General features: G+C 45.4%; 1 protein-coding gene across 1 annotated transcript in view; it reads left to right on the top strand.

The window, feature by feature from the left end:
- The first annotated feature begins 804 nt into the window (after positions 1-804).
- LOC142590513 (cytochrome P450 3A6-like) overlaps positions 805-13085 on the top strand; it is a 53832-nt gene continuing 41551 nt past the window's right edge. Inside the window, exons 1-4 of the mRNA XM_075702699.1 lie at positions 805-955; positions 5085-5184; positions 7366-7418; positions 12119-12215. Of these exons, the coding sequence (XP_075558814.1) occupies positions 870-955; positions 5085-5184; positions 7366-7418; positions 12119-12215 (336 nt within the window). The 5' untranslated portion in view covers positions 805-869. The remainder of the gene's footprint in view (positions 956-5084; positions 5185-7365; positions 7419-12118; positions 12216-13085) is intronic.

Raw genomic sequence — 13085 nt, 5'->3', positions numbered from 1 at the left:
AAGCTCTTTCCCGCTGTCTATTACGATCACAGCGACAGCCACTCGAGAGCGAGGCGTTTGACTCGATGGCCGGCAACTACAAACGCGAACCTGCAGTGGCACTACAAGCGAACCCGTACGCCTTGGGTGTCGTTGCCTACGCCGAGCTGGTGAGAGCGGGCCGCTCCTTTCCAGCCATCACGCAGAGGGATTGCAATGCCTTAAACCGCGAGTCACCGATGACACGCAGCATAGACAGTGCGTTACTGAGCTCGGATGCGTAACGCCGTGAAACACTTTGCGCACCATCTCGCCAACGTGCAAGCAAAGCAGGCGCGGTACGAGATCCGGGGGTGGCACACCTGAGGCCGATGCTGCACTCGCCCGTGGCTGGCACCATCTACGAACGCCTTCATCGAGAACGAACACTTGAGCGCCTAACGCAGCCTACGATAGAAAGTTGGATACATGTTCTTTGCACATGTAAGCTTATTAGTTGAGAGTTCAGCATTTGTCCCTAGTTTGTGCTAGCTTTAACGTGTGTCAATTTGACGCGCAAGTTAACATGCATTTCAACGGAAACCAAAAAGCCTAACTTATTACTGTTACTACGATACAGCGAACTCTCATTTAATGGACGCCGTAGAGTTATCGTACGTTTTTGTCTCGGCATTGTGGCCACGGTGCGCTGCGTAGTAAGGTTGCCTGCGATAATCGAAACCACGAAGCCCATTTCTGATTTGGAACGTGATCTCTGTGGCAAGGTCATATGTCGGAGTGAGGCGCACCTTATCAGAGTTATCTTTGTTAGAAGCCGGTGACGTTTCTCCAGCGCAATCAGAATTTCTCCCACGAGCGTATTCCCGGCAAGACGTGCATTGGCCACGGCTATGGCGGCGTTGTTGAGCGTTTCGTGCGCTTTTCTTCTCGCACTTGCTTTAGGCGCTTCCTACGGCCTCGTTCTCTGGTTGCTCCGGTAAGAGTGTTTTTGTTTCCTTGTACCGTAACACGAATAACATGGTGGTGATGATAACGGTCAGCCTTCATTATATGGCTCGGTGAAATGCAGAAATAACTAGAAGAATGAATGACAAGAAAAGAGGTAAAACTAACAACAAGCGAATGCTGTGTGATTAGGAATTATTTGCCGATGAAGATATGATTCAATTAGAAAAATAAAAGAACTCACCGAACGTTATAGAAAGAAAAGGATGCGCAGGAAGTATTTTGGACAGTATCTTCCCTGCACTGTAGTGTATCCAGCGTTCCTGTTCCAGTTCTGTCGTAGTACGCTTCAGTGCTCTGCGAACTTTTGAGCCATGTGCACTCGAGTTAATTTTTTCACTTTCTTTTGCTCTATGACATGATGCTAGATAATCAAGGCAGAAGATACTGCTGCTGGGGCGCAGTGCGCGTGCAGACGGGGATACAGTTTTTTTTTCAGAAATTGCTGTCGATAGTATAGACTATTGGGAAGATGCGATAACTAAGCGAGTTACTTCTGTGTTTGTTTCAGAATAAAAGCAAATATTTCAAAATACCTTCAAGTAATATCCAGTCAAATAGTTATGGAGATTACCTTCTTAAATTATATATACCTTCTAAATACCTTCTTAAATTGACAGCAAGATTTATGCTAATTCGAAACATCGAGCCGATCTTACAATGACGTTATAGCCGGTTCCAAGAACAAAAAAAAAATGCTAGACTACTGAGTTCTCTAGCGCAATACATTGTGAACAGTTTGACCCAGTGAACTAAAACTGAACCGTTGAACTGCCCGACTGCTGCATTCGGGACCAGAAATATAATTTTTCTGCTAGCTTTTACACCATCTGCGCTTGATTCGTGCTGTCTCGCTTCTGATTCGTTCCCCGTAAACTGCATAAAAAATGTAACTTCCGCTTGCAAGTGTTTACTGCACGCACACGTTACCCGGGAAAAGCGTGTAATATCTGAGCCTCCTAATATGAGCACCAACACACAAACAATTTGAACGCCTTTAAGATAAGTGTTTGTGATGTCGTTATACAATTTCCACACCCTACTACAAGAATAAAGGTCGCTGGATAGTGATAATCTTTTATTTGATAAAGCAACAAAACATATCTTTTTCGTAAGTTATACGAATAGTGACGGACATTTTTGCGAACGGGCTAGTGGCAATGCGTGGCACAGGAAGTTGCTGAAAATGGAACTGTTGTTAAACCAGCTCGAAATTCCACAAACGTGCTCCAGCCCTTCGTATTGAGTGCGAAGAGCTTTAATCTCTGCGACCCCCTCTTTCACTTTCTAGGTGCTCTATTTGAACAGCACTTGCGCCACTAAAACTTTGTTATTATTTTTATTGTACTGTCATAAAAGTTCTATTGGCTCTGCAAGCGAATTTTCCGCCCTCATCGTCGTGTGACGTCTCATGTAAACACCAAGTGGGATAAAATTTGTAAGTGACCGGCGTGCCACACGCCGCGGTGCGAAGCTGAGCGAAGGCGTGGTGACGATGCACTCTGTCTATTCGCGCACCCAATGTTGAAGGTAATGTGATCAAGCATACGCTAGGGGAGGAGACCGTGCGTATTCTTATATGGTCCCGCCGTGGCTGCTCATGACTGTCCGCGCGGCGTATCGTCGACGTGATCTGCAGCGGGCGCAATCTTTAGGGAGAGCCGAGATGGCTGGCTGCTGAATGTCCGCTGTTTTTCCATTGCACCTAGTTTTGTGGCTCGCTCACTGAAAATTTGGGAGACACGGTGTAACGAGCAACAGCACCGTGCATACACTCCGGGCTGCCGGCGCTCTTCGTAATGGCAGCGTTGTGACAGCAAGTGCTCGGGGTTAACTGATGATATATGTCCATGTTTTTCTTCCCGCACGTGGAACATCCAGATTTATTTAATGATTAAACGAATCAGTATTACAATTTCGAGAGTCGATAAAACCAAATCTTTTCTTCGTGTAATTGCCTAGTATTTTTCTGTCAATGTCAACGCTTTCCCTTCGGAAAAAGCTGGGATTTTTTTTCCCTCTTAACAATTCAGCTAGGCACCCCTCGCCGCGTCGTAACTCTGAGAGCTTATATCGTGGGTGCAGTTTACCTCAGTCTTTGGTAAGGTACTTTATTTACAGTAGATATCTATGACCCTTATTGAAAGTGCTCTTCACTTAAGGAAATCGACATATTGCAAGGGCAACATCAAGCTCCTAATTTTTAATAAATATGGACGCAGAACACTGCCATGACTCCCCTGCATTAGACTACACAGAAAGAGATGCAATAATTTAAAAGTAAGAATTCTAGTCCTATTTTCACGCATATTTACGTTTTGTCAAGGGTGCAGACCCGCGAGAAAGGCGCGGTCTTTGTCCGACGCTTGTGCGCGTGTGTGATTTGGAAGAGGAAAATGTAGGCATGGCACCTACGTAATGCGGAGAAGGATATACGCTTCGCGCCGTTCGTCCGTAGCCTATGACAATGCACACTACGCGAGAAGCGACGCTTAACTTCCCTCCAAACGTGGTCTGTCGGTATCGGCTCGGCCAAAACAGAGAAATCCTAATGACGAAGCATATAATACAAGAAATACGCTACAACAACGCGTCATTATTCATTGGTCTATGAGCGCTAAAACGGCATCGACATAAGCCACCGTCCCTGAGCTTCGGGCCAGGTTGCTTTTCGCCCCTTGACAAGAAACCTCTGGGTCAGACTTGTTTGTGAAGCGCAAGTAAACCGCAACTACGCAGTACGTGAAATTCGTGATGACGACGTGTCATAATTCATTGGTCGGCGGCCGCTAAAGCGGCATCCACCTAAGCCGCAACGCCGCCGATTACGCCGGGTTATTTTCTTCGCATGTCAGCGGTTGTATACGCGCCAGCAAAAATCTGTTTTTCAAGGAAAGTGTCTGTCTCTCTCTCTTCCCATGGAAACAATCCTTCATATCAGGCGTGCTGGGGAAGCCTAGGTAAACAACTACTGGAGAAGTCAAAAAGGGAAACGACATATTATATTGCAGATGATATAACAAAAAAAATTAAAATTAAAACGCGGTCGAATACGTGATTCGAACTATGGATCTGCCAATCACAAGGGCGGTACCGTGTCCTCTACGCCACAACATACTTCTCTTTTTACTCCATGAAAATACCTCCAATGTCATTCAAACATTATTTACATTACATCTAGACGCGCACGCACGCACGCACGCACACACACACACACACACACACACACACACACACACACACACACACACACACACACACACACACACACACACACACACGAACACGCACACGCACACACACACACACACACACACACACACACACAGGCGCCCGCGCGCGCCCGCATGTGACACCAGGGTCAAAAAAGGATAGCGTACGTCTCCCTTGTCTTTGCGCTTGCAAAACGGCACGATGCACAGTCTACGCATCCACTAAATTCTTTTTCTTAGAGAGAAGGGTTTTCCCCCGGCCTCACTCCAAGTTAAGCAGGCCGCAGGCGGTCACACTAAGACTTCTGCAAACGAACTCGTACCCAATTCCGGAGTCCCTTAATAGTATATATCCCGAGATTTATCCAAATTGTTCTTGCGTGGCCTGTGGTGAGGTAGCTACGTTGCCTCATATGCTCTGGGAGTGCGGGTCGCTGGGCCCGAAGTTCACCAAGGAAGAGTGGGACGCGCTCCTGCGAAGTCCCGTCTCTGAGGACCAAATCCTGGCCGTCCAGCGCGCCCGCGATCGGGCCGGCAGACTAGATCTGTCAGTCCCGTCCTGGGATTAGCCGGGTGCGCGTTTTATCGCGCTTTGCTGGACCAAATAAAAGTTTATTCACTCACTCACTCACAGTCCACGCATTGCGCTCTGAGGAGTCTATTTATAACGGAGTAAGACGTTCTTTTTTTGTTTGAGCCATTTCAGCAGTGACGTGTAGGCCTCTCTGATTTTGTGTCTTTATTCACGGACGTGTTCCTAAATCGCTCCTTAGAGTAACGGAACACAGCTTTTTGCATCTTAAATGCGCCACTGCAGCTCTTGTCCTTCCCCAAAGTTAAATGCGGTGATAAGACACATGGTCTTACCGCCGCTCTTGATTGTTGCAGTGAGCGTCGCAAATGCTTCGACGCTTTTCGCGGCACCGGAGTGCCCACAGTGCCGCTTCGAAACATCATCAATGGCAGCTCGGAAGGGTTCTGGAAACAGGTATGTAAAAGTGAAATGAAGTAGATGTCGAATTGCATGAAGTGTTCTTTAATGGAGGCACTTTCTATGATGTTATGTATGGAAAATAACGGTGTATAAAAAACAGCGATACTGCGGTGTGCAAAGTGTCAAACGACATCAAGCAACTGTGAGCGGCAAGTCCCATATCGCAATGACACATCACCCTATAAAAACGTTTGCCCGCCAATCGCGGTGGGCTTAAAAAGCTTAAACTTTATATATTTACTGTATTAGCTTCAATGCTCTAAGAATGAAATTACTAGAGTATGGTCCAAAGTAAATGAGTATGTGATCCTTCACAAAACTGACTTAACTCGTATATTAACCAATATCGCAAGGTCACTAAGATTTACTACTGCAACTTGCAGTGTTTTAATGGTAAAAACCTAGTAATTAAATTAATAGCATCGTTACCTGCCTAATCAAAAGAATTTGGATACCCAGGCACGTTTCTTTCCGCCGATGATTCCGTACTGATTATTTCATTTATGGGGGGGGGGGGTAATATTGAGCAAACAGTTTAATTCTGGCCCAAACAATTTAGTTCTGGCCGAAACCTCCACAACAGATATAAGTCATCTGCCGTGCACAACAAAAGGGTGGCAAACGAAAGTGAAGTTAGATGTGAGGAAGAAACAAAATCAGCACAGTGGATCGTTCTTGCGCTGTATCAGTGACAGCAGTTCGCCACAATACAACATGCACAGTGACTGCATAATTAGCTTGTTGGCAGGACAAAGGCCACCGGGTTCTATTATGCGAACACGAGTTTCGAACAGCAGAGGCGAATTCATCCCAGTCATGCTACAGAATTAAGGAGCCCTCCAAGTCGGCAAAATGAATTAAACCACATGTATTTGCTGAAATAAGCTCAGTTGAAAGTAGTCAAGCTTTTCGACTGGTTTGTAGCCACTCAAGCTTTAATGAAGCCAACTATAGAACTTGTTATGCTGACAAGCAGGAAATACTGAAAGAACAAACGTCGTTATTGTAATCGTTGTAGATATCGCGTTAGCAACAAAATGGATGTCAAAATTACTTTTATTTAGCATCTGAAGAAGCACCGCGTGGTATGAAAGAGATAGTATTGGACAGCTCAGGATTAATTCTGCCCCCATGGGCGTCTTTATTTAGCAGGCGAAGCATGGTAAGCGAAAATTCTTGCTTTGCACGATCATCGGAAAGAGTCCGCCGCGGCCGGAAATGAAACCCAGACGTGCTCAGCACAGAAATTGCTATAGACGCATAGCAACTTCAGTGCGTTGCAAGAAAAGGACGTATTGCGACTAAATGATAGGGATGTGAATGCACTTATTTGAAGCGCGAATGAGAAAACAAGGAATTTAACTTCATTGCATCGTTACCATTCAGAATTGCATTTGTCCTCGTGAATATTCATATGACATATAATGGTTTCCAGTAGGTACGGAAGCGAGCACAAGTAGGTAGAAAGGGACATGACAACGCTGGTTGTCCTGTGCAGCGTTGAACAGTGGAACAGCGTTGTCCTGTCCGTTTCTTCTTAAATTTGCTCGCGTCCGTACCTGCTGGAAACCATTATACGTTCACCATGCACCAACTGGCCCAGCAAACTACTCTACAAAAAATTCCTATGACACTTTGTCAGTGTATATTCGTTAGCAAATGGAATTTTTCCAGTCGGATTTTGTAATTATTCTACGTAATTCACACAAAAGTTCATTTTTTTTATTTCATCCGCGGTTGCACAACATTATTCTGGCGCGTATGTCGATGTTTCAATTTTTGTTTGACATTCACGCCGTATTCTCCTATATCTTTGATGCGCATGCCATATCACAGAATGTTTTGTATTAACGCATATCATGCAATTCTAATTTGCTATAAACTGTGAGCTCAAAACACCTAGATGTAGAATGACCGCCTATCGTCGTGTAAAAGCGTCGTCACGGCGCATGGCTCATTAAAAGTGTGAGTCATCTCCAAATCGAGAGATCCCATGTCTTTTCATTTATAAGCTACTATCACAGTTCTGACACAAATACATGCATATAAAGGGAAATAAACTCAGCGATGCGAAGAAGGATTGAAACCGTATATTGCTCGAGTGTCCTTTTTATTCATAACACCAATCGGTACTTCGAATAATGAATGCCAATGATGGAAGCATGTTCATTCCAGAATGTCATCAAAAACCTGGACCAATGGTGTCAAAAATACGGCGATGTCTTCGGGTAAGTTGGTAGCGTTCGCTGACTCACCCCACTGAAAACCTCCGGGAGAAGTAGTGGGTCAGTGGTTTTCACCGTAGATTTTACTGCGAGAATCTCTAGAGTGAACTCGGACGCTACAATCGTTCAGCTGCCATCAAAACGATGGATAGCAAATAGATTTGTCTAGTCTTTGTCCCTTTGGCTCTGGAGGTTCTTCTGATACCATTTCTTACGCTGAATCATTTTAAAATTTCAGGCACTGATAATTTGATAAGCATAAAAAAGCAATTACTAAAAAAGTAGACGTGCGTAATTATTGAGCATTGTGGCAACACGTTTTGAGAAATGGTCAATTTGGACAGTAATCGCGCCATCTGAAGTCATTAGAGCCAAGTTTAAGCAAATCCATGTGCTACCAATTATTCTCAATGTTCCTGAATTACCACACTTAGGGTTCCCGTTAACACTAGCGTCACAGTTCCATCCATCAATGCTTGTGGGAAGCCCTATTGTTTTTCCCGCCTACTCGGTGCGCTATATCTGACGGTGCCAGCTGGGTGACGACGCAAGCGCGTTTACTATGATAGGTTGCCACTCTTGTTAGTATTTCAAATATTTGGCGCACACGCAAGGAGTTCGTAATCTCCGTTCCTTTTCTCTACAACTTCGGTGCCCATCTGGTGACGTTACTGGACACTCAAGTGGAATTCTCAACAACGACTGTTATCTTGCTACTGTTACTAATCTTTAAGATACTGCCGATCATTTTCTATATAACGTTAACGAAAGAGCATTTACAGCACTACAAAAAAAATTTGTCAAAATAGTTGATCAGTTCCCCGCTGGTCAGCAGCAGCATAACTAGTAAGAATTCAGCGCACGTTTAAGATCTTACCCTTAACACTTGGCAAAAGGTAGATTAGGGTTCTTTCACTTGGGGAACTACAGGAACCGCGGATTTCTGAACGCATAAAGCCACAGAGACACTGGTTTACGACAAACCTTGTGAAAAGAGTTCATAGTAAACCGCATCGTGGAGACACCACTTGCTTCGTGAGAGTGGTAAATTAAGAGGTGCCAGAGATTGATAAGGGAAGCCATGTCCGCTGCAGAAGCGGCTTGTTTTTTTTTCTTTCTCAAACTAAAAATTGTACTTCAAAACAGATGGTGTCTTTTCAGCGGTTCAAATGCAGCTGCCTAATATATGCCTGCTTTTTTCCCAAAGTATACGTAAACGCCTGTCTCGGTACATGGTATCTTACTCCTGGCAAAAGAATTGAATAATGTAGTAAATAACTTGTTGTCTGGTCTTTAATTAGAAATAGTAATGCTATATAGCTGGTTTCCAAATCTGTGCCCCAGCAGTGGTTGTGTCTGAATAAAAGAAACGCATCTCGAAGGCTTTCCTTGCACTAACTATATGCACCCAAAACATTTACGCAGCCAGAAACACGTCATATGTGCTATATTTTGTACGCAAAGTATAATATACGTAATAAGTTTGTTGTTCTTTCTCCTGACATCAGCTGGAGTAAAGATCTGCAGATCTGCGCGAGCAATCTACTCTCAATAACTACAATGAGGACTCTAGAGTACATATGATCTTCGTTTCTCAAAGAGACGCTGCACGTTCATAGATAAGTTAGCCGATGCGGTTTCTTCTTCTAGTGTACATCATTCTGCCTCTCCGTTTATACCTCACGATTTGCATAAATTTATTCACCTCGCTGTTGGTTGCTAGATGAGCCGTAGAGCGTGGCGTCAGCAAATAGTAGATCGTCCAGGCACGATATTCTTTTCTGCGGTAGCATGGGTAGAGTTAAATATTTTAAGGACGCTTAAGCTTTGCCTCTAACTGTGGAACGCGATAGCATTCAAAGATCTCTGACTGCTTCTCACGCTTCCCGGCAACTGCGGCGTATGTAACAGTAATATTTACCTCGAAACGCTCGCGGCGAACGCTATACACGAAGGCAGGCTTTCTGGTCGAAACGCGGCCTCTTGCATACGCCGCTATGCGGCGGAGGCGAGCGCCACCGAGAACTGTTGCAAGGAAGCGGATGCACCGCTCTTTGGACTCTGAGATATTTATGCTCGGGCATGCGCAAATGGCAAATGACGTCTCCGGTCTGTGAATTGTATAAGCGCTGGAAGAGGGTCAGGTTTCAGTTTTTGCGCAACAGAATTATGTTTTATCGCATTGGCCTCGAGCTCCACCACTGGAAAAGCTGGCTCTACCATCGGCGTGACGTGCTATGCGGGAACACGTGGACATAGCGACCATGTCGGCTGCTTCGGGAGCGCCAAAGCGAGCTGAAAACGAGAGTTTAAATTCCCTCGTACGCTGCGGTCCTCATTTAGTGGCGAGATTTCCCCGCTTCGAGTGTCTCCTTTACAATGCTTGAAAGCACTACAATTGGTAGTGGCTGCCTTTGAAGGCGCGCAACATGGTAGTCTACGTCCGGCACTGCTCGGTGCCGCAGTGCCGGACGTACGCAACGCAGAGTGGTGTCAGTTTTATTCACACGTAGTCGCAGGACAAGAAGCTGCGTGACGTTCGGCTGGCGAAATTGAGAACCGGCAGACAGCCATCGGCTATGACTGGGGTAGCAAGCACACAAGCGAGGAAGATTTCTGCTACGGCGCCGGGTCTGCGATGTTCGGAAAACGCGCACTGAGACGCTCGCCCGAGTCCGCTGCCCGGCTAATGTCATGACGGTTTGGTCTATGAGGTTGTCGATGCTACAGATACTGGCAAGTTCACTGGAGTGCAAAGGGAGCGGTAAGAAGCACATTAATGAAAAGCACGGCATATGGTCATGTTTGTGTTATGAATTAATGCACTGGATTAAAAAAAAAGCAACGGGAAATGGCACGCTGAGAACATACAGTGCGACGTACTTAACTCGAGAAATAACATTGAAACGTCCAAGAATTTAGAAGAAAAAAAGATTGAATCTTCGCTACGGCACATCACAGTCCCAGAAGGCGTCGAAGTCTCTACAATGAAATTATTTTTGAACAGCTCTCATAGCGTCCACGCAACAACTGTTGCTTGTATACTGTCATATGTTCATATTCTGCGGCCTAAAGCTCATGGCAAGGTGCGAAAACGCGCACGCGGCGGAAGCAAAACAGTGCGCGGACAAGCATGCAGACGCGCAGTCGGTCACTGCGAATCTGTGCGATCGCTGCATTGAGGCTTTATTCTGTTACGCTCCATTCAGTTATACAAACACTATAAGAACATATTTCACATAGTTTGATCTCAGCGTTTACCTACCTTTCACGCAATAAGCCGGTTCGGGAGACTCCATCGCGGCGACCGCGCGCAGTGGCATTTACTATACGTATTCGGTAAAGAGATAGTGTCTGTAAACGATTCTGTGCTTTCAGTTTCCCCAAGATTATTATTTAGACAGTGAAAAACTTCTCCCTTTCCAAAGTACTGACAGAAATGTACGGTAGAGCTCGCGCGTGGTGTTTTCAGTGAGCGCTGACAGCAAAACCTATGAGGAGCGCGCTGCATGATCCCTCATACTACGCCAGCGAGGTGCTCCCGATGGATGGCGACTCCGTAACTCCTCGCCGCCTATATTCGAATTACAACCCGAGCGCAATCATGTCAGTACGTCGTGTGCAAGTCGTAGTTTAGGATTCTTCCACGTATTTTAGCTTGAGAAATTTAATGAGTTCAGTGAATTCCTTGCGTCACTTGAATAGTCAGGGTATATATGGTTCGAAAATCATCCAGCGTGAACGACATGCCACGCCGGACGCCGACGCCGGGTTTTTTGCGACACGGGCTGTCGCATTAAAATGTTTTGCGAAGCAAGTCTCGCACCGTTTCGTGCGGTGTCGGTTGGAGCAACCTTTGCAACATACACGCACTGAGTATTCTCCCATCGGCAACTAAAGAAAACATCCATTGCCAGGCGGCGGTGCTCCCTGGCAATGAAGTACGAAGACATGGCCCATTTATTTTTCTCTTTCCCATTTCCCCTCTTGCTGCCGGCTTTGTATGCATTATCTCCTTTTTGGGCTTGTGTATGGGTATGTTGCACACTGCACAGCCTCAGCCAATTACAGCAGCTGGTTGTGCACCCGCGCTCTCTAGTGTCCGTATTCCTCAATATTAGGCGGGTGGTTGAAAAAGTAAAACCTGTGACTCGCAATCTGTGAAACCAGCGTTCGAATCCACGTGGTGTCTTGCGCATTGTTTTTCCTTTCTTTATTTTGTTGTACATTTAGCGCAGCAACTTTCGGGTGCCTGCGATGGACACCCGCGCCAGCGGTGCTAACAGGAAAATAATTATGGGTGTGACCTCATAACGTCTATTGCTGTACAAAGAACGTGCCGGGTCAGTGCGGATGCGGTGTCTACGTCACATGTAGAGTTCTTTTCTCCAACGTGGCATTTTCAGCGCCTTGCAATTAGTCTTAGCACACTTTGCGGAGGAGAATGCAGTCCGGCAGAAATACTGCTCGGGAACATGACGCGCACTTTAACTCACTCGAGAAGTGAGGTAAAACGCGGTTGTCCAGAAACCACGTGTGCTTCATTCTTGTGCGGCATCAGCGACCATAGTGAAGCACGATCTAGGTTGCGTTTCGACGTTCACTTTCGCTTCACAGTAACGTTACGTCAAGGCAACTTGTCGTTATAGCTGCATGAATGAATCGGACTTTCCTGACTGACCTTTATTTCATACGTCGTTTAGCTTCTTTCTAGGTGATACCCCGATTATGGTAGTGAAAGATCTGGCCATGATAAATGATATATTCATCAAGGACTCAAGCAACTTTCCTGGCCGCGGGGTAAGTAGACGTCCAAAACAATGGGATCTATCGTTGATATATTTATTGACTCACCGCTTTACAATAATGGGCCGTTCGTAGTGTGCAATATTGATGTGTCGACTAAGATTGTCTTCTTCCCTATAAGGAGGCACGGAATCGAGCCTAGCAGAAGCATTTGATATATTTTTTGTACATGCGTAATAGCGAGGATATCTCACTGATAAGAAATTCACTATCGTCGAGAGTAAGGCAAGCGCACAACTAGAAAGTTGCCTAGACGTAAAGCGTAAACCCGGCTCGGACTTTCATCGCTCTAATCTAATGTACTCGGAAGAAAAAAGACGTTTGTTACATAATGCTGGAATTGGCGAAGTGAAACCGGGGATATTACCAAGAAAGCCTAGGGCATAAGGCAACAATTAATTCTGTAAGCCTCAAAAAAATTATCAGAATGAAAAATATGAAAAGATACCCTCAATAGAACGCTCCACCTACAAGAGAATAACGTGTGTTGCACCAGATTGGCAAATAACTCATGTGCTACTTCAAGCGTTCGCTACAAGCACTGTTTCTTTTAGTGCGAGTATAGCTTAAACAGTCGAAAGCAAGAGAATGAAGTGCACTACTAGCGCTTGTCTCTCAACATTGCTCATGTGGTGTAAATAGGGAAATGTGCTATTTCAACGTGCATGAAGGCGCTGCGACACAATCATAGGTCTGACAAGCTAGATAATGCTCGCCATGTGTTTTCTGGCGCGGCTAAAATTTTGACGTTTTACCTGTGATGGAAGAATTACGCTCCATGAAGTCGGTGCTATTATAATAAAGCTTTTTTAAAGAGGAAAGCTACTTTCGACATCGGCAATCTATCGTGAAGGAGGGTTAGAA

The sequence above is a fragment of the Dermacentor variabilis genome, chromosome 8 (assembly GCF_050947875.1).
Source record: "Dermacentor variabilis isolate Ectoservices chromosome 8, ASM5094787v1, whole genome shotgun sequence".
In the NCBI taxonomy this organism is placed as follows: Eukaryota; Metazoa; Arthropoda; class Arachnida; order Ixodida; family Ixodidae; genus Dermacentor; species Dermacentor variabilis.
Note: the sequence above shows the minus strand (reverse complement) of the source record. Positions and strands in the feature narration are given on the sequence as shown.